This window comes from Larimichthys crocea, chromosome III, assembly GCF_000972845.2.
Source record: "Larimichthys crocea isolate SSNF chromosome III, L_crocea_2.0, whole genome shotgun sequence".
In the NCBI taxonomy this organism is placed as follows: Eukaryota; Metazoa; Chordata; class Actinopteri; family Sciaenidae; genus Larimichthys; species Larimichthys crocea.
Window position 1 is genome coordinate 23,076,023 of NC_040013.1, and position 21,726 is coordinate 23,097,748.

Below are 21,726 nucleotides of genomic sequence, written 5' to 3' on the forward strand. Positions count from 1 at the left end.
TTTCTTGCATGAGTCTCATTTAATCTGTTTGTACACACACACACACACACACACACACACACACTTTTGATCACAATCACCTCGGTATAAAAAAATCAACCGGTGAACCTAATTCACACCATAAAATCATCGTCTATCATCCACAAATATCTTTTGGTTTAAAAATAAATTCATGCATCTGAGCATCATTTATATTTCCATGTACAGTATGATACAAATCATGTGAAAACAAAAAAGAGCTGCACACAGAAAAAAAAAAAAACATTTACAAAAACAAAAAACGGATCTCAGTGCAGCATTTTTTACATCTTCAACAACTACGACATTTATTTAGTTATTTAGTTATTTTTGTGGACGTTCCTTGGCTTCTTCTTCTTCTTTATTTATTTTTTTGTCGTTTATGATCGAGTATCTGCAGCCGTCATGGAGAAACACACCACACATGCACTCTGCACAAACACCATGTACGTCGGACTGTTCAACAGCACAGTCGAATATAGTCAAACATGTTTTCTTTTTCTAGATTACAGGAACTCGGTGTGTAACGCTCATCGTCACAACAACAACAACGTTTTTTTAAGACATCCATTTTTTTTTTCTACGGCAAACCAGAGGGGACGTGTGTCAGTCAGTGTTTCAGACTTCAAGTTGTTCAGTCAAGGAAACTATTTAAAGTTATTGGGCTAAAAATCTTCCCGCTGTTACATGAAGTCACTTTTATTTCAACTTTGTTTCTTCCCTGACCTTAGCAGGAAAGAAATATTCCCGTCAGCTGACTGCTGTAATCATAAAACTATATATATATTTTTTCAGGCTGTGGTGTGTCACATCATTAAACTTCAGTGGCATTAAGAAGAGTGTGTCGGCGGTGAACGAGTCAACAAATCAGGTGTGTAAAATTCTGGATTTTCTTTTTTTTTTTTCGTCTATTCAAACAGACTCTTGACACTTTTCACAACAGTTAATATTCAACAGTTCAGACACGGTAAACTCATCCACACTTTAGATTAGGCATAAATAACATTTAGATACTTCCATAAATATTTCTCTTGACATCCTCGGATGTCCTTGTGTTGCTTCACGATCACGATGCTTTGGATGTTTTATGTCTTTAAGAATAAAAACAAAAAAGCAGCAGCAAAGAAAATGTTTTTGTGTCCATTTTGGATGAATGAAGGTTTGAACATTCTCAGTGTAGCACCAGACGAAGTACAAAATAAGCTCAATTATGGGATTGAAAGAAAAGAATAGAACAGCCTATGACATGCCCCCCAACTGTGTCTCCAAAGAAAAGAAGAAAAGAAACAAACACAGGTAGAAAGTTCCAGAAAGGCACTTAAGTGTGATGATATCCAACGACAGACACAGTAAAAGCTCTTTGAAATGAAAAGTGACTTTGAATCAAAATGTCAAGTTTCTTTTTGTTGAGTTACAGACAAACCCCAGGAAGTTTCTAGAAATATGAAACTGCATCAGATCTTTTACAAAGCAAACGTTTCTCCCAGTCCAGCGTCTCCTCCCAGTGATCCCAGTGCAGTACAGACGCATGATTCCCAACAGCAGTTTGTCCTTTAAATGGTCCCATCACTTTTGGTTTCATCCTTTTAAATGTCAATGTGACCTGAATGCAGCAAACTTTCTGAATCCAGGAGACAGATATATAAACGGTGTTTGGACCCTTAGACAGAATCTAGTATACCTTCATACCAACGAGAAGGTCACAGAGAAAAACACAGAAATATCTCAAACAGAGTCAGAGCCAGCACTCAGAGGGAGAAGCTGATGGAGAAAATATGTTTTCAGGCCCTCTAATGATTGGGATATCACTGTCAACCCATAATGGTTCTCATATGATGAACTCCTGATGGTACAGGTGTTTTGTAAAAAGCTGCTCTGGGTTCGGCGAACCTCCACGACGTGACGAAACATTGACAGGTCTGACGAGCGCTATCGTAAACCAAATATTAAAGGGCAGCTTCAACATTATTTCAAATCTTTCTTCCCTCATCCTGTCAAATACAATTGTAAGGCTCATGTTGGGAGTCGGACAGAGCTTCGTTAAACCAACAACGATTACGCACAACTTCATGCATATTTCTGTCTAAGTTTTATACATCTGAGCCCTGGACAGCAGGAAACTCTGAGCTGCTTCAGATGCTTTCTGCTTTTTCCTTTTTGTGAAAATCCAAAATGTTCTTTTGTTGAACCTTCTGTCTCGTTGTTGTCTGCGACTACAGACGATGTTGTGATCAATGAATGACCTGAAGGTGCAGTTTGTTTGTCATGGTGTAAAGCAACAACACTGTAAAAGCCTTCCGGGTAGAAGGAGATGGACAGAGAGCCGAGCAGGACAACAAGTCAAATCAACAAATCTTCTCCTTCACCACCACGTCACGTGAGCATGGCTGCTTTCTACCTGGGCAGTTGTGAATATGTTTGTTTCCCTGCTTCAGTTCAGACCAACGAAAATCATCTAACGTTTCCTTGCTTCTTCTGGTTTTGGCTTTATGTCTCTTGGTGGTTTGTTCAAGGTCATGTGATCCATCGAAACGTCTCATCGCTGACTTTGTGTTACAGCAGCAAGTCTTCTTCCTTCGTAAGACACTCACGGTCTAACAAAGACGTTTCGGGTTGTGGGTTCGATTCCCTCTGGATTTATTGTGGTGCTGTGAAGGCGCTTTGGATAAAAGCGTCACCAGACAGGCTGACATCTGTGTTTACAGGCATTTCCACACAAACACACTGCAACAGACAAACAAGAAGTTAACACAGTTTAACGTTAGAAGCATTCTGCATGTGTCACTCATAGAAACAAAGCTTTATTTATGTATCACTTAGAGACCAAGTGGCTGTGAAGTAAAGCCACTTCAGGCTGGCTACATTATGAGTCAGTCTTCATAAGCCGCCATATTCTATAATCTATATAGGTCAACAATGTAAACCACACAGAAGAGTTACACAACAACTAAAAGCTGGAACCTAAAGATGCAATGTGTGTCGAGTTTTTCTATTATTATTATATTTAAATACTGAACGTTGATCGGCTCACCTGCAGTCGTCTCCTCCTGTGCTGATCACGTGTTTGTCTTCGTGCGAGAAGCGGATGTTGGTCACATGAGCCGAGTGGCCGAGGTAGCGCTTGTGTTTGGCCTGCAGACATGAAAACAATATTTACCATTTCTTTTCAATAAACAATCAATAAATTATCTGTCATTTAAAGAATGCTGTGATGTCTCTGTTATCTAATCCATCCGGAAAATAAACCGATCATTGAAATACATGGGAGAAGCTGACATTTCTTATGTTTTTATTTTTCCACACTCTTACTCAGTTTGTCCATAAACAGCTCCCATGTGCACCTATATTTATATTCTGCAGACTCTATAGAGTCATGTTGGACAGATCTTTAAGTCAGCCAAAGCTACTTTTGTGCAACGGGGCACTGACAGAGAGCTTCATCACATGGTGCAACAACACCACCTAAAGCTCAGCATCAGAAAAAAGTACTGAGCTTGTGGTTGACTACAATGCTTAATGCTTAATGCAATGCTTTGGATTTGAAATTTCAAAAGCATGGATGCTTTACACACAGAACAAAAAAAAAACCTGGCAGTGTAGAAGATCCAATTACCACAGCTTCAAGATTTCCAATACCAATTACAGTGTTAATAATAAAATGAGAACATACTGAACTTTTGGATATAAAATTTCATCACATAATCATTTTATCCCATTAATAATTAGTGAGCGTAATTAGTGAAGTCATGTTGGCAAAATTCTAATCAACATCCTTGTGTCAAAGTGGATACATACAGACGGACACCATGTAAACATGATGCCTCAGAAAACTGTAACTCACAAACTTCTCTGTGCAGGGGAAGTCGAACAGTTTGATCAGTCCAAAGTCGTCGCCGGTGGCGATGTTCAGGCCGGCGTGAGACACACACGCACAGTTGACTTCAGCTTTGTCTGCGTTTCGTGGCCAAATCCCCAAAACTTCATCTCCCAGGATGCTGTGTGAGAGAAGACAGAAGTCTGAGTGAACTGAGGTTTTGTTCTTTGACTTTGAGGTTTTTTAAAATCAGGTGTGTTACCTGGTCCAGGTCGCCCAGGTGATTCTGTCGATGATGGTCTGGTCGCTCACCAACTTCCCTGAAGGAACCTCAAACACCTGCCGCTTATAAGCTCCTGTGGACACCTGTACACACACACACACACACACACACACACACACACACACAGTAAACAGGTGTCAGCAGTATAAACCAGCATGTTTTGGATAGATTTTTGACCAGCATATATGACTGATAAACGCAGCCTTGTTACGATCAAACAAGTACAAGTGAAGTGCGAGGATTTGAGCAACTTTGACAAGGCCTAGATGACGGACTCTCTAAAATTGCAGCTCCTGTGGGGTGTTTCCAGTACTTATCAAACATCCAAGGAAGGAAAAAGTGGTGAACCGGTGACAGGATCACGGGTGGCTAAAGCTCACTGATACATGTGGGGAGCAAAGGTTGGCCTGTGTGGTCCACAGACGATCTACTGTAGCTCAAATTGCGGACAAAAGTTGGAAAAATGTTGGTTTTGATAGAAAGGGGGTCAGAACACACATAGAGGGCTGTCTAACTACAGACCAGTCTGGCTGATGGGTGTATGTACCTGTATATAACAGCTGTCAGCAGAGAAGTCGAGCTGCAGGATGAAAGCTGGGATGTCGCTGCAGTAAACCAGTCGGTTCAGACTCGGTCCTCCACTCACGTCATAAACATCCACCGTGTTCTCCACCGAACCGACTGCCAACAACCGCCGGTCCGGACTGAACCTGCGCACACATACACACACTTATTGTTTATTACATTTCTAACGTCTGTTGTTTTTGTAAAGGCTGCTTATTTCCGTCTCTCACCGGATGTCTTGAATGGCGACACTGCGGTCTCGTTTCTTTGCCCACATCTTCAGCGAGTTGGCGAGGAGGAGGAGAAACTCGCCGTTCTTCATCCCCACCGCCAGCATCTCCCCGTCTGCGCTGTAGCTCACACACCGGGCTGCGTGGCCCAGACACACCTTGTTCAGCAGTTTCTACAGAAAGATGGTTATAGATGATGATTAGATGATTATATCGAACATCAACCGAGTGAGATTCAGACTGTGTGTTTGTGTGTGGGTGTTTGCCTTGTCAGCGAGGTCCCACAGTCGGATGGTGGCGTCGTCGCTGGCGGTGATGCAGAGCTCTTTAGCCGGATGAGCAGTCAGACCCCAGATTCCTCCTCGAGCATGACTGTCCAGCAGTATGTTGGACGCCGCATTCTTCTCCCCAACCTCAATGATTTCCCCGTCTTTCGTCCCCACCAGGATCTTACCCTGAAGAAGAAGAGGACGGGGTTGATGTGGAGGACAGAAGGAGGACGACAATTGAGGGATGAAGCTCAAAATCAAAAAGTTCCCACCTTGCCTCTGCAGACGGATCGGACGCACTCCACCTGCTGTCCCGTCTCCAGCTGGAACGCTCGACAACGTTTCATCTCCTGATCCCAGAGCTTCACTGCACCGCCCTCCTTCGTCCTTTAAATTTAAAGTTTAGACATCAGAAGTTTTATGCTCTCATCATTGCAGGTACAGAATCACATTGCAAGACGGATTGGTTAGCAAATTTACTCACGGCCTTTCTTTGCCACCGGTGACGATGAGTCCGTCTCTCAGCGTGGTGTACATGGTAAAGACCGGACCTGTGTGGGCCTTTGCCACCACCCTCAGCAGGTAGTGATCCCGCCACACGTACACGTCTCCATTAATGGCTCCGGTGAACGTCAAGTTATTCTGCAAACACATTTAAGAAGAACATTTTTTAAGTGACTGAAGCGTAATAAATATACTGCCATAACTGACTCAAATTCAATATTTTTAATCCAGCTGCAAGCTTCTTACGATGGACTCGCATGCCTCTTAAAAGTTCAGTATCTTTAAGTACTCGTGTTGTTCCTCATTTATGCAGCAGGCAATGATTTCTCTGAACTTTGTGTTGTTTGTTTGTGACATCTTCTTTACGTTGTATTTTAAATTTAGCAAGAATTATCGATGAATCTAACACCTTACGTACTTAATAGTAAACTTCCAAAACAAATATCACCAACTGCAACTGAGATTTAGATTTGTAATTCATTTCCCGGTCAGAGTCACGTCCTCTGTCAGGTGATGTGAGCAGTGAACTCACAGCACCGAAGGCGACAGACAGCATCGTCTGCATCCTCCCGTCCTCCACCGTTCCCACCACGCCCTTCTTGTACATCAGAGCGCCGCCGGCTAGTGTCCAGAACTTTACGTGTTTGATTCCCACTGACACAAACTGGGAGTCAGAGTCTGGACGAAACTCCACCACGAAGATCCGGTCTGGGTGTCCGGCTTTACTGCACACCTTGGATCCTGCAGAAGAGACGCCACGATTATTTCAGTTCAGTATTCTGACACATTCTGATCTCACATTCTGATGGTTTTTGTGCTAATGTGCATGTATTTTCATGGCTATTGATCAGATGACAGCCTGACCTTCCTGCCAGCGCCACACAGTGATGGTGTGTTCGGGTTCCACTCCGACAGACAGCAGCAGCTTCCCTGTGGCGCTGAAGTTGACGTAGCCGACGCCTTTAGTGTGAGGACAGCGAAGGATGGACAGAGTCTGTTTACTCATCGCATCCCACACGTGGATCGAAGGAGTGGTGCCTACATTAAGATCACGAGACGTGAGGAGAGAGGAATATAAATGCGGGTATTTATTGTGCTGCAGGAAGTCACAAAAAGTTGTTGGACATAAACAGAGCAGTTAGAGGGATCAATGCAGCCTACAAACACCCTGAGAACCAGAGTTCAAGATCATACCGGTGGCATCTATTTGCTTTTTTTTCCAGGCAGCCGTTGGCTTCAGTTGATGACACAAACAATCGTCAAATATGCTCTCACATCAGATCTGAGAACTTAAATGTAACGTCTCGTGTATTTCATAGTAACTCTCCCCAACAGATACCCCGACTAGAATTCAATCTAAAAACTGACGGATGATTTGGAAAATGGACTACGCTTGTCTCTGGGTTTCAGGGTGTCTGTCGAGGAGGGGAAAGGCGTTTTTGCAGGTTTGTTTGTTTGTTTTTTACCTGGGAGTTCACTGACGTCACCTGAGGTGTTGTGAGAGCGATGGTGACAAATGAGGCCAGCCAAAACACACACGTACAAAAACACACACACAAAAAAAATAAATAAAAAAGCAGATAAAAACCTGAAGTGAGTTTTTTCAGACAGGCTAACGTCAGCCTTGACAGTTAATAGAGATATTTATCGGTGTATCGGCTACAGTTACAGAGCAACATCATTGAATTATGTGTAATTAAGTACAATATTCTCTCACTTTGAGCTGCTTCGGGCCTCCACTAACTATATCTATCTGGGGGAGTGTTAGTATTTGTACCACAGAGGATTTCAGGCCCAGGGTGTAGGTCCAGAACTGGAGCTGAGCAAGTAGGGTAATGTAATTAGGCTCAGCAGCCTCAATGGACATAATGACGGAGGCGAAAAGACTGAAGGGGACGTAAATCTGGGACTGACAAGACCGACACATCAGCAAAAAGAAAGTAGTACATAACCCCCTTGCCTTTACTGACACCTCCCAAATCATAATTTTCATAATGTGTTCATATTATTAGTTATTTTATCCTCTCAGTGGAAAAAAAGTAAAGCAAGCAGGTTAAACATGAAGCAGAGGAGAGAAAAGCAGGACTCATTTAGTACAGACGAGTTAGTAGAGAAACACACTGCCATGCAGAAACACACACACACACACACTCAGTGTACCGATCTGTCCTGTGGCGATGACGTTTTTGTATTTGGGGTGCTGATTGACGGTCAAAGAGAGGATGTCATCGGTGTGTTCCAGGTAGAAACTCTGAGTTCCTGCAGCAGATAAAGACACATAAACACATCACACGTCACATGGTTCGATCTCCACCGTGAACCAAAACATTAAAGTTGTGTCAGGGCAGATAAACAATGAGCTGAAAGTCACTCTAAAGCCAGGAGGAGCTTTAGAGGAGGTTACATGAGGTCAAATGAGTGTGCTGCTGCGGTTACCGTTGCTGAGACTGTGGACAATGGCAGTGGCGGCAGTGTGGAAGACGATGTCTGTGCCGTCGTTGAGGTAGTGCAGGTTGTTACGACAATCGAAGCCCCGGAAACCGAACACGTGATCCAAAACCAGGTCCTACAGACGGAGGAGACAGAAGAGACGGGTAAACAGGAGGACAGACAGACAGAGAGAGAAAGAGAGACAGGCAGCGAGACAGGCATACCTCGACCAGTCTCTTCTTCTTGGAGACGTTGTTCTTCTGGAGTTTCTCTGGGTGAGGTGCTGCTCGACTCACTGGAGGCCTAGAGATCAATCAGTCAGTTAATTGATTAATCAATGAATCAGTCAAAAACAAAAAAGAAAAAGACAATCACACCCCAACGTGCTGAAATCTGGAAGACAGACAGGTGGAGGAACAGTCAGTGAGACAGACATGAGACGGTAGAGACAGACAGGTCAGCCACAGACAGATGGCAGACTGTGAATACTTGTACGTCATGGATTAAAGTAGTGATATTAATGGTAGTATTTGTACTGACACAGTGGAGTTAGTACTTTACAACCTGATCTGTCATAATCTCTGACCTGATTACTGAGTACACGTAACATGTTGCAGTAGTAGTAGCAGCAAAACACTGTTAAACAATACTACAAATACTAATAGCAGTAGTACTAGTGTGGTAGCAGTAATAATAGTATCACGGTTGTCTAATTAACAGTATTAGTAGTGCAGCAAAGCAGTGGTAGTACAAGTAGTAATCGTCTCAGTGGTATTCATAGCTGTAATCATAGTAACTATGTAGTACCTGTAGTACTTGAAGTACTGGCAGTGTTAGTAATATTAACTAGCTAGTAGTAACTTTAGCAATGCCAGTGGGAGTACTAGCAAAAGAAGTAGTAATAGTAGCACCGGTAGTGGTAGTAGTAGTAATAATAATAGTAATAGTAATAGTTGTAATGATAACAGTAGTAGCAGCAAAAAGCAGCAGTAATGTAAATAGTAATATTTACAGTAGTAGACACAGTAACAGGAGTAACGATATCATAAGAACTACTCTGTAGAATAGTAGTAGTTTTAGTAATAGCAGTAGTAACAGTAGTAGTTACTGTACAGTAGAAGTAGTATTAGCAGTGATAGTAATATTAACACTAGAAATAGTAACGTGAGCTATAGTAACAGAAGTAAGAGTAGACTCAGTAACAATACTACATTATTATGGTACTACTTTAGCTGGAGTGACAATCTCAGTGGTACTAGCGTGACAAAGTATTTGTAGTAGTGCTAGTGCGATAATAGTGATATCAGTAATGGGGAAAATACTGTAAGAGAAAAAAGCAAAGGAAAAATTAGTATACTGTAGTAGTAGTATTTGTTGTAATATCTGTTTTTGTAACAATAGAAGTACTATAGGCAGTAGTGGTGGTATTACTACTTGAAATAATAACAGCAGCAGTTGTATTGTGGTACTACAAGTAGTAATAGCAGTTATACTAGCATGGTAAGTAGACGTGGTAGTAGTAATAGTATGGCAATAAAAGTAGTAGTAGCAGTCAACTACGTCATAGAAACTACAAATAACACTATCATCAGTACTCATTAATATAACTATAAAAACTATATTCACCCCTCTGATGAGGACAGTGTGAGGTAATGCCAACAGGACTGTGGTACAAATACACACACACACACACACACACACACACACACACACACACAAAATGAGGCACCACAAGGACAAACAGTAAGTTTGACAGGTGGGCAGGTGTTACCTGGATCCCCTGGACAGCAGAGGGACAGAACCAAGGTACAGAGCTTTAGAAAACACACACACACACACACACACACACACACACACACACACACACACACACACACACACACACTCAACATACACACACACACAAACCCCAACATCATGCCTCAGATAAATTATAATGTGACTGGCAGTGGCTATAGCTACATGCTGACGTGCTTTCTGTTTGTTTTCGGGCTGTCAGGCTAACATGCTCTCGGAGCACGGCGGCGGGTGTCAAAGTTCAGCCCAGTTGAACCCGACGACGACGGCGAGTGCATTGTGTCTGTAAGGGCCTCAACATGCACAGGCAGTCCTCAGTCCTGGGTCAAGAACAAACTGTGATGACCTGACTTTGTTCCTGCTACAGGGAGATTTTTTAGGGTCCCATAGAGTTGATATAGTTGATACTGAACCCGACTTTTGGACAACCACATCATGCTTTGTGGGATGGAAAATGTTTTCTGCTTTTCCCTCTGAGGTTCTTTGGCTGCTCGGCCTTCAACTCTCAGAGTTGCTCGCTTGCTTGGTGTTTGGCTGTCCATATTCATCACAGTGGTAATAAACTCTGAAACTGGGGCCGCTAAAAAACACTAAAATACCGATTTCTATGCAACGCTGATGCCTTAAGACCGTCTAAACAGGGCTTTGGATGCTTCTTTGCAGAAAGCTGTTCGAGTGGGATGAAAGAGTGATAACAGAAAACGAGTGCAGGCTGTGGAGGGAGCGCCTCGGATAACACAAAACACAAATATGATGGATCAAGGAGGATTAGAAGGAGGAGAGAAGAGACACGGGAGGAGAGGGAGAGGAGGAACAAACTCGGAGAACGTCAAGGATGAGAAGAACTGGGAGGATCAGAGAAGGCGAGAAAGAAAGAAAGAACACAAAGAACTGAGTGACTTAAACATTAGAAACACTTTATTCTGACAACAAACAATGAAGAGAATGAAATCAATAAATGCTGTGATTGAAATAGTATTCTCTGATGCTTACACTACAGCTGTGCAGACATAAAAACTGTATATAGAGAAGTCCTTATGTGGCTTTCTCTTACTGAAGGTTTGATCTAGTGTCTACGATAGAACCTGATTTTATTTTGAAATGTGTCATGGTTTCTCTCTTCTTTGTGAACATTTTAGCTGTAGTCTGACATGTTAGTCAAGTTATTTTCTTCTTCTCTCTTGCTGTTTTTGTGATGACCTATATGTAACTCATTTATCATCTATCGTCTGAACATCATCTACACGATAAGTATCGGGTCATACTTACTTGACAATGCCCTGCCTCCAGGGGAATGCAAGTTAAAACACAACAAAGATATTAAGAGTTTCTACAAGCAAGGCCACAGAGCAAGCAGCAACACTCATGAAGTAAGGGCACCACAAAGGGACAAATGCATGTGTCTTTGGGTTAGAACCACATGAGGGTACCAAGAACTTGACGAACCAAAACCTGGAGCTGCCCGAACCTGGAAAATGTATCTTACTACTCTGTAAGGATAAACAGATAGACCTCGATTTGTGGAAAAAGAAGATTTTTGTGTGACCATTGTGAAGGTTCAGTCTCTTCACTCTGAGTCTTGGGAGGCATCTCTCCAGTATTTTGAACTTGGGGTGCAGTACCAGTATTTTAGCACTAGATGTCGCTGTTGCATCTTGTTTCTGTTGCTTTTTACGTCTTTGTGATTCATAATAATATTTGGTTGTTAAACATGTTTCAAGATTGGACAACTGTACCCTTCAGAATAAATTTGTACCTTTAAGGTGGCCCTTTGCTGTTGAGTGTTTTGAAGACAGAAATTCACCGACGTCAAAACTATAACAATCTGTTAGCGTGCGCACAACAAACTGAGCCATGAAGCTTTAATAAAAGGGACAAAACAGAAGTAATCGATCATGCAGAAACGTTCATTCATGCATGAGATGCAAAATCCTTTTGATTGAAACACACACACACACACACAAGTACATACACTCAATACATACAACACACTAACCAGTAGATGTGATAATACGCACAGTCTCAGGGTCAACAAAGCGTAAATTAAAGTGATATCACAGCTTTTAACTGTTAATTGTTTAAAGTTTAAAGCTGCACCAGGAGCTCATACAGACCAGAGAAAGATCCACAAATGTGGGATCTAATTCCTCCTTTAATGAAAGCATTTAAAGCCCCATTGTGTAACATTGTACTGTTAAACAGATGACTTTCAGAACCACAGACTTCAGGGAGTGTGTGAGCTTCTTATGTCAGTCTGAATGCCAAAATCACAGCAACAACAATCTCTTATTAGCTTACAGTTCAGACTCTCCTATCAACAACTCGCATATACTGAGTTGTTGAAGTCCCTCCAAGGTCCAGCAGGTATGAGGAAGATTCAATGCTTTCTTCACGCTCACCTAGAAGCTGCCTAACCACAGGCTGGGTTTTTTATGACTTGTATTTTTTTTTTATTTGTAACGATATAATGTACAAATACATCTTACATCCTTTCCCGCTACTTACTCCCACTCTGTGTACAATTCAGTGACGCGGCTTCATGGAAGAAAGTTTAAGAGAACAGATGAAATAACATGAATACACATATTAATCCTGAGTGCAGGTCAATACTTTATGAACATAAATCCTTCTGAAAGTTATTTATGTGCCTCCACCATACCCTCACTCTTGTGCACTTATATTTAGCCCATATTTATTTAACAGTCTTTGATATGATTTAAGCTTTTGCTGTTATTGACTATTTGAGACTTTCTTGAGAATTTACAGAATATTTCCTCACTGTCCTGACATGTGTTCACCCCTGTCAATGCCACAGGGGGGCGCCAACATGCAAAGTTGTCTGGTGCAGCTCTAAACTCTGGACCCAAACTGGGTTAATGAATCTGGTGATTAATCTGTTTAAATTTAATCTGTTGTTATGGTAACCATGTGCATGTGTGAGTGTGTGTGTGTGCATACCTCTCCTCAGCAGACAGCTCCTTCAGCTGTTGGTGAGGTTTGGTTCCCGTCATCTCTCTCATGCTGACAGCGTACATCTTTGTGGTGTAATCCACGGTCTTCTCCCGTGCGACGTCACTGTCGTAGCCTTCACACATTAAACACAATCATGAATTGGAGTTCTGCAACCTAAGCTTTGAGTTTGCAAACCATGTTCATCTATTGAGAAAAGGTGAAGTTGATCTATGGCCTGTGAGATTTTGTCGTCTTCATTAGATGAAGATGACAACTCTATGGATAAGGTTTGGTTAGAGGAGGATCATAGGTTTGGGTTTAGTAACACCCACCTCCATCCTCCTCGATGTCGTCGTCCGACTCCTCGCTGTCCACGGGCGGTCGGTTGTCACGACACAAAATTCCATCCCCCTCTCCACCGACGCCGCCTCCTCGCTCCCTCACCCAGATCATCAGGGCGGTGTCGGCCCCGCCAACCGTCAGCAGGGTGGAGTCGTCCTGAGCCCAGCGGACGTTGGTCACCTGGGCGCTGTGGCCAACGTAGCGCTTAAAACGAGCGTACTGACCCTGAAGAGAGGAGGAGATGTTTATCTTCTAAAAGTTCACATGTAAAGTGTGAATCTACACAGTGACATGTGACTCTGTCGTCTGTCGTACTCGAACAGGGTAGCTGAACAGTTTGAGGAAGCCGAAATCGTCTCCGGTGGCAAGCAGTGTTCGATCTCTGGTGAGCGAGGCGGCGTTTATGTCGGTGATGTCGCTGTGCGTCGGCCAGATTCCCTCGCAGCTTGAACCTAAAACACACGTCCAACTGGACCACTCAATCCGCTCCAACTACAAACACACACACACACACAATCAAACAATCACACATAAAAATATAGAAAGAATCCTTTTTGATCCGCCGAGGAGAAATTCACAGACCTCAGAGTTTCTGATAGTTTGTCTTTTTCCTCTCGGGGCCTCGAAGAAAAGTTGCTCCTTGGCTCCTGTGTTCACCTGCAGCAGTTTACCTGCAACACACAGACGTTTGAAAGAATGAAATTTCAACTTAAAAAACCTCCTGAACTCAACTTCAACAACAACTCAAGATGGCATGGTGGCTGGATTCAGATAGTTGCACTACGTGGCTCCTCAGCTCTTGTTTCTTCTTCATAGCAGGAAAAACTTCCCTGTTCTGCTTCTTCAGAAAGATCTTTTTTTACTCTGACTGTTGACGTGAAGCCAAAGTCTTTCAAATACTCGGTTGGGAGGCGTACAAAGCTGCAGCAGCCGACTTCCTCTGGATAGGTTGTTGGCTTTCTGCCACTAGTTGCTGCATGCTGCAACTTTTCCCTGTCAGCTCGACTAACAAGACAATTTGATTGCCAACCACAAGATGTCAGGTCTCAGTGGTGATGTTAGTGGGGAACCTTGGCTGCTTGTGAATGAGATTTGTTCTTATTGACCATCTCATTTTCTGGAGCCCAGACTGATGTTCTGTCCTTGGTGGGACAGTCCTGCACCGATTGTCCCACCGTTACAAACTGGACAAGCTGATTCTGGTGACATTTTATTCGCCAAAACTCTCATGCTCTCTGTGAGCAGTGCCAGACTCCTACTGCTTACCCGACTTCACGCCCCATGAGGAGCATTTCAGAAGTGTTTTACCCACCAGATTCTGGGTGTTTTATTTTGAAAACTGACCGGATTCTCGATGCCTTTTTGTGTCCGACTTCCTGACAGCTCCATCTGCTCTTTGCTAATTAACACAGTTGGTTGTCATGGTTCATTCAAAAATAGATCACCGGCCATTTCTCTGCCAAGCAGAGCGCGGAGATCCTTCTGGGGCGCTTCTAAAACCTGCTGCGGCGCTTCTGTGTGGAAGCACAATCGTTGTCTAGAACGGCTGCGATCAGCAGTCATGCCCGGTGAAATCAAACTGCGAGCACCTGGTCGTGCCACCTCCTGTCTTGGCTGCATTGCAAACAGGATATGGTGGAGATTTCCCTGGGCCAACAGTTCTCCTTTGGGCCCAAACCAGTTTGCCAGATTGGCTGGGCTAGGAAGCGTGTCAAATGTGGCTCTGATTAAAAGGCTCAGTCTTGCCAGAGGGTTGTTCCACAGGTCACCCCGTCCCACTGGCCTTGGGAGGATGCCTTCTCAGCTGTCCACCGGCCTTGCTGACATTGGCTAACAGACTTTATCAAGAGCTTGTCATCCTCCATTCTTGTCACTTCCATGACCATCAACTTCTGTTGCTTTAGATCAAAACTTCCCGTCACAGATCGCATCTTCCTCGTTGGATTCTTTCTTGCTGTAAACGACCTCTGCACACTGAATGAGCATCAGATAAAGAGAGAGCACTGTGCGTTACCTCGAGCGTCCCAGTCGATGTGTGTGATGTAGCTCGACGCTCCTTTACAGATGCCCACTCTCTTGCTGCTCAGCACGTTGTAGATGTCCACGAAGCTGTCGTGTGACGCCACAGCCAGGAATTTACCGGAGTCTGAGAAAATGTCAGATAAAAGTGAGGATGAGTTGATGTATTTTTTTAAAGCAACATTGTGGAACTTTTATACCATAAAATATCAGATTTCAAATCATGCTGATGCCACACAGACGCGTAATGAGATGTATGTCACTGCTCATGTAGAGCGAGGCCAGTGTAACAGGGCTCAGCATCCTCTATGCGCATAATGACAGAGGTCAATCTGCGACTGACTTAATCGTTGGTGATAGCTTCATGAAATAATAGGCTTAAAAGACAGACGCCGAGCTGGGCTTAAGTTAATTAGCTGGCTGCTTATGTTGCTGCAGTTGCTTGATGTTTGTGTGTGTGTGTGTGCGTGTGTGTGTGTATACCTGGAGTGAAGCAGACGTCAGAGATGGCGTCACGTCGGTGATGGAAACTCAGCAGATCCTCCAGCGTGTCAGCGTTCACCACCAGCACGCCGCCATCGCTCAGACCGACTGCCAACGCCTTCCCGTCAGGAGAAAAGGCACAGCACCGACCACCTGGAACACACACACACACACACACACACACACACACACACACAGTTACCTTGATGATTAATAATTTAGGTAATCAGTTGGTTTAGTAACGTGTTGATTTGAGGATTCCTAGACTCAATATTCTGACGTCCTTGTGTGGGATGTGAATGAATCTCAAAAACCAATGGATGATTAGTAAAACAGTGGCAGTCTGATCCCTTTATCTGACCTCTCTTCAGTTTGCGGACGGCCACCATGCGGTGATTGGCTGATGTCTCCCACAGTCGCAGGGTTTTATCGTCGCTGACGGTGGCACAGACGGGGAGGAGAGGGTGAGAGGCCAGACCCCAAACCTCACCTTCCATATGACCCTGCACACACACACACAGAAACAAATGTGGATATTCAGAGACTTTCTCTCTCATCCAAGAGGCTTCTTAGCTTCTGAGGAAGAAATGAAGAAGCTGCCAAGTCCAGCCGCTCCAGATTCTTCTCAATGGACGACTGAGATCCTTGACAGACCTGTGTGTGTGTCAGAAGTGTCCACACGATGGCAGTGTTGGATAGAAGAACTTCTACTGTTTCTGTACGAGACAACTGCTTCACTTCTAATCCAACAGTTATGACTCCGTTCACAACAATTAGATGAACCATAAAGACCGACATAGAGAGTCACAAAACTACTGGCTCAGGTCTAATCACGGGATGGCTGCTGAAACAATTCAGAAACTAATTAACACACAAACATGTTTATCATTAAATAGTGCTAATTATTGTAACATGATTTTAAGTCATTAGTGCGACAACAATTCAGAGGTTTTTCTTATTTCCCTTCACTTCTGAAACCAAATTTACTGCAAGACACACACACACACAAACACACACACACACACACACACACACACACACACACACACGTCAAGTCACCACACAATGCTGCAACATCTAAAAGCTCTGAAAGTTGCATCACACAGGAAACACACAAATAAAACAAACACACTAAATTTAGTTAATCTAGATAATGTCTCCTCTGTGTGTGTGTGTGTGTGTGTGTGTGTGTGTGTGTGTGTGTGTGTGTGTGTGTGTGTGAGAAACTGCCGATCGATTTGCAGCAGTCGGCCCTCCTCACCATGGAAACAGGTGCCGCACCAGACTACCAGACATTTAAAAATACACGCACACACACACATGCACGGCGTGAATGAGCTAAAAAACGATCATAGAAATATTGATTAATTTGATTAAGACCTGAAAGAATTGATTTAAACGAGCAGTCTCACTACAAAACCCATTTATAGCAGCTGTTCTGGCACTTTCGATCAATATCACATGCCCTTCCTCCCGGTTGTCATGGAGATGTAGACGTTCCAAGAACGAGCGAGCTTTCAGTCTTAACTTTTAGGTCAGCGCGAACGAGACGAGGACGATCATGAGATGAGATCGAAAGATCCAGAACAGTTACGAGCTGTGACTGTTTAAACCATCATTAGTTAGAAAGTAACAGCACCTGAAGCACCAAGTCTTGTTGCTATGGTTACGTGCTGTTTAAGATGCCCTGAGCTCTCCGAAGTTAAGCTAAACTGTTTGAATAGTGGACACCACACACACATACACACAGACACACACACCACACAAACCTGCACCAGCAGTGTCATTGGTCCGGTCTTGTCGATCTCCAGAACTTCACCGTTTTTTGTTCCCACCAGGATGTGACCATGACCCAGAGTGATGGCTCTGATGGACGGGTTGTCTTCCAGCAGCAGGCCTGCACACACAACAAGTCCTTTAATAGTCAGTAGACGTGTAGATATTCATGAAGACTCTCTTATCCAAGAGGGCTTCTTCAGCTCTTGAACACTCACAGAACAATGACCCGGACGACTGAGATCCTTCACAGACAGGCAAACTTTGTAATGGTGTGTGTCACCATGTGTCCACCTGATGGCAGTGTCGGATAGAGGAACTTCTGCTGTTTCTATATGTGACAACAGTTTTGACTTTGTTCATCATAATCTCATGAACCATAAAGGCTTGACATGGTCTCAACTGACGACCGACCACGAGCCACAAAACTGTGCTGGCTCAGGTCTGAGCCAGAACTTCAGCAAACACTGCTAAGGGCTTTAATGGTCACACCTCCTCTGCATGTCTATAAATATTATTTAATACTCATTTTAGTAAATAAAGAAGAATTATTGCATACAATTTAACGGACCAGTGTGTAGAATTTAATGTCGTCACCATGTCACAAACTGTACTGGCTCAGGTCTAATCTAGTTAACTAGTTCAGGGAACAGAGAAAAATATGAAATTGTATTAACTAGTTACTGAAAAAAGTCTAAGTTGCCCACCCATTTCCAGAGTGGTTAAGATTCAGAGACGGACTTAACCAGGCTTAAAACCAGGTCTATAGCCACTAGTCATTTACACCTCAAAGGAAAGCACACTGGTTAAAATAAGACCCATAACCTCTGATTGTTTAAACCTTTAAAAGGGTTAGGGGCAGGGAACTGGTCTACGCCCAGTGGAGAGTAAATAATCGAATAAAACAGCAACATAAAATGAAAAGCATCCATAAATGACACAACATCAATATTCAAACTCTGCTATTTAACGGAGATAACTAGATTTAAGTGGTATAATAACTGTAATAACTAGACAGATGAAGTTTAAGGCCAGCCCTAGAATGGCCAAATAGGTTGAGGTTATGTTGTTGTTAGGTTGAGGTTATGTTGTACCTTTCGAGCCCGGGGAAAGCGCTGCTCTCTTGATGGCGTACGTCTTCAGACAGCGGTCAAACATGTCGTCCCAAAGCTCCACCACGCCGTCCTTCCCACCCGTCACAAAACCCTGAGAAGAAATTATTTTATGAGTTATTGATGAGTGGTACAGATCTTGGCTCTGCCACGACAAAGCAGAAATATGACAACCAGACTGATGCTTCAGCTTTCTCTCCCTACACTTTCTTCTCCCTCCCTTTCTTTCTTCCTTCCTTCCTTCCCTGCTCCCTTTCTTTCTCTGTGTGCTGTCATCTGTCAGTCTCGTCACCCTCTCCTGTTTTTTCTCTCACGTCCTCCCACACTCAGCTTGAGATCTGTTTGATGTTTCTTCTGAAGACTCTCACACAGTCGATGTTGTTGGAGAGAGTCTTTTTGGCTTCAAGAGTCACAAAACATTCCCTAAACACTGATGATGATAATAATAATTATTATTCTGTAAGAAAATACAGCCTCTTATCAAGTCACATTTGGCGAGAAAAGATCAGTTTAAAAATAAAATATAAAATAAAATATGAACTTCCTTTCAAGACTACATCTATAGTGAATTATGAGGGCAAATTATAATGCATTCATAATGCTTTATGATACTCATAAACATATATAATGCTTTCTGATGCACAGTCATAAAACATTGTGACTTGTAATGATTTAGTGTCTGGTAGTTACTTTTGTCTGCCACAACAACTGTGTCTGTGTTTAAATCAGCCTCCGTGCTTTAAAGCAACATTATGTCATTTTTCTACCATAAAAGATTAAAAAAACAAACTCATTTTAAATCATGTTGATGCTACACACTTAATGGCGTCTGTCATTTGCACGTCTGTTCTTGCATGATGTAACTTTGCGAGAAATATGTAATGCTTCATGGCACACACAGTGCACTGTGAGCTTGTGGCACCAGGGGAGTGTTAGTGTTTTGTTTACACCACCGGGACGTAGAGGAGCTGACGGGGAGTGGAGCAATTGTCGTGACAGAACCCGAGCTGGGCAAGCGGGCAACGTAACCTAGCACAGCAGCCTCTATGGACATTGTGACAAAGTAGAAGCAACTGAAGGGCACGTTGACGGAGGAAGTTAAAAAGAGAAAAAGTGAGAGAAGACTGACTTTTAGTCCGGTGAGAGCTTCATGAAATATAAGCGAGAAAGACACTGAGCTGGGTTGGACTACTAAGTAGTATTAGCTGGCTGCTATGTCTTATGCTGTTGCACTTAGTTTTTCCCCTAGTTTTTTATCATAAGTAATATAATCTTAACTAATGAACACCTACAGCTGTCCATATTACAGTGGTATTATACTGAAAAATCACAGAAATAACAATTCATACGTAATGTTGCTTTAAAGGACGTGAAAACAATGAACAGAGAGAAAGAGCGACAAGAAAGAAAGAGGAAACAGATGAAAGGAGAAATGCTGAGCACAAAAAAATATTTAGACGTTCCCGTTCAAAAAGAGAAAAGACGAGAGTGTAGACGAGACTCAAACACACACACACACACACACACACACCAACGTTGAGCTGACAGAATGTAAAGGCATCATAAGTAGGAGGAGGATCGTCTGGAGAAGCAGTCACACTGTTTTAATCAAAACCTGTTTTCATCCGAACACTGCAGTGAGTCACACACACACACACACACACACACACACACACACACACACACACACACACACACACTTTATTCTCAGCTGATATTCATTCACTTTAGTTTTTAATAATGATGAAAGGTCAGTCTGTGGTTGTTCACTCATGAAGTCTTAGTTTTGAAATTAGAAAAACTGTTAACAATCACAATAAGATAATAAGATAAACATATTCATTAGTATGATTGGGTGGTAATTATCTTTACTCAAGTCTGTGAAGGTTGTCAGTCGTCCATGAAGATGTTTGACCAGTTCAGACAGACTGGTGGGGAAACCCATCAATCAACCCTTGGTGGGATCTCTCTCACACACACACACACACACACACACACACACACACACACACACACACACACACACACACACACACACACACACACCTGTCCTTCTCACCTTGTCGAGGGAGAACATGGCGAACACGGGTCCATCGTGGGCTTTGACTGTTTTCAGCAGCATCGGTTCTTTCCAGATGTAAACGTCTCCTGTGGCGGCGCCGGAGAACACAAGCGCCTCGCTGCGACCATAACACACCGACATCATCGTCTCCGGACGGCCGATGCTCCTGAATGCACCACGCCTGAAGGTCAGACCGCCACCTGGAGGACAGACAGAGACGTACTTGAACGTTACTGTGAACCTTGTGACAAAAGCATGATGATTTTTATTTTCAGGTGATTATACACTAATGAAAACATAATTATGAATATATAATAATCTGTAAACAGAGCCCCCTGAATCTGACACGCTGGCCCTTTAACTGGCTCTTTTGGGGCGCCGGCTGCTGCAGCAGCAAAAGGTCAGCAAAGGACAACAGAGAATAAATGACTTGATGATGTGAGAATATTGGGACTTACAAACGGCAAGTGTAGCACCAGAATATAATAAAGTGTCAAGTTACAAATGAGGAAAGAGGAATTTACACCCCTAAACCCCAAAAAGTCATTACAGCACAACAGCTAATGTTATCCTCCTTTCTCGGGCATGAATCACTTTTTCCTCTGAACTTCACCCTCAGGTCAAACTTTCACATTCAAAAGATTTCCAAGCACATGAATGCTACTGCGCTGCAGGAACAAGAGTGAGTGTAATGAGGGTACTGTGTTAACTATCAATCTGTGTTAGGCTGATGTCAGAGTCAAACATCCTTCCCTGAACTTTACCTGCGTGTTGCCAGAACTGGATGTGTTTGATTCCCACTGTGACCAGTTTGTCCATCAGCATGGGATTACACTTCACCACAAATATCTTCTCTTTATGACCCCTGCAGGAAAAACAGACACAAGTATGCAGCAAGAATGCAGAATAAATATGTACAGAAATGAAATAATAATAAATAAATAATAAAAATGAATGAGGTTAATTAACATTAACAGTAATTGAAAGTATAAGACAGTAACTCTTATCTGCTGCCCTGTTAAAAGCAGCAGTGAGGGCGGTGATGTGAGTCTCAGCAGTAATGGGAGCTGT

General features: G+C 43.0%; 1 protein-coding gene across 7 annotated transcripts in view; it reads right to left on the minus strand.

Annotated features, from left to right (window-relative positions):
• Window positions 1-21,726, minus strand: part of LOC104934160 (echinoderm microtubule-associated protein-like 6) — a 59,357-nt gene continuing 37,631 nt past the window's right edge. Inside the window, exons 19-46 of one of the 7 annotated variants that reach the window (XM_027278249.1) lie at window positions 21,420-21,520; window positions 20,653-20,855; window positions 18,576-18,687; window positions 17,475-17,602; window positions 16,067-16,208; window positions 15,706-15,858; window positions 15,218-15,349; window positions 13,786-13,874; window positions 13,519-13,695; window positions 13,194-13,428; window positions 12,868-12,994; window positions 11,179-11,193; window positions 9,884-9,892; window positions 8,337-8,415; window positions 8,119-8,248; window positions 7,843-7,941; window positions 7,149-7,169; window positions 6,547-6,720; window positions 6,215-6,423; window positions 5,663-5,820; window positions 5,451-5,565; window positions 5,176-5,364; window positions 4,910-5,082; window positions 4,663-4,825; window positions 4,095-4,198; window positions 3,860-4,013; window positions 3,050-3,150; window positions 1-2,742 (exon numbers count right to left, since the gene is read on the minus strand). In XM_027278249.1, coding sequence (XP_027134050.1) covers window positions 2,718-2,742; window positions 3,050-3,150; window positions 3,860-4,013; window positions 4,095-4,198; window positions 4,663-4,825; window positions 4,910-5,082; window positions 5,176-5,364; window positions 5,451-5,565; window positions 5,663-5,820; window positions 6,215-6,423; window positions 6,547-6,720; window positions 7,149-7,169; window positions 7,843-7,941; window positions 8,119-8,248; window positions 8,337-8,415; window positions 9,884-9,892; window positions 11,179-11,193; window positions 12,868-12,994; window positions 13,194-13,428; window positions 13,519-13,695; window positions 13,786-13,874; window positions 15,218-15,349; window positions 15,706-15,858; window positions 16,067-16,208; window positions 17,475-17,602; window positions 18,576-18,687; window positions 20,653-20,855; window positions 21,420-21,520 — 3,517 coding nt within the window. In that variant the 3' untranslated portion in view covers window positions 1-2,717. Of the gene's footprint in view, window positions 2,743-3,049; window positions 3,151-3,859; window positions 4,014-4,094; window positions 4,199-4,662; window positions 4,826-4,909; window positions 5,083-5,175; window positions 5,365-5,450; window positions 5,566-5,662; window positions 5,821-6,214; window positions 6,424-6,546; window positions 6,721-7,148; window positions 7,170-7,842; window positions 7,942-8,118; window positions 8,249-8,336; window positions 8,416-9,883; window positions 9,893-11,178; window positions 11,194-12,414; window positions 12,445-12,867; window positions 12,995-13,193; window positions 13,429-13,518; window positions 13,696-13,785; window positions 13,875-15,217; window positions 15,350-15,705; window positions 15,859-16,066; window positions 16,209-17,474; window positions 17,603-18,575; window positions 18,688-20,652; window positions 20,856-21,419; window positions 21,521-21,726 lie in introns of all 7 variants that reach the window. The other 6 variants (XM_027278248.1, XM_027278251.1, XM_027278250.1 and 3 more) reach the window with 6 other exon arrangements.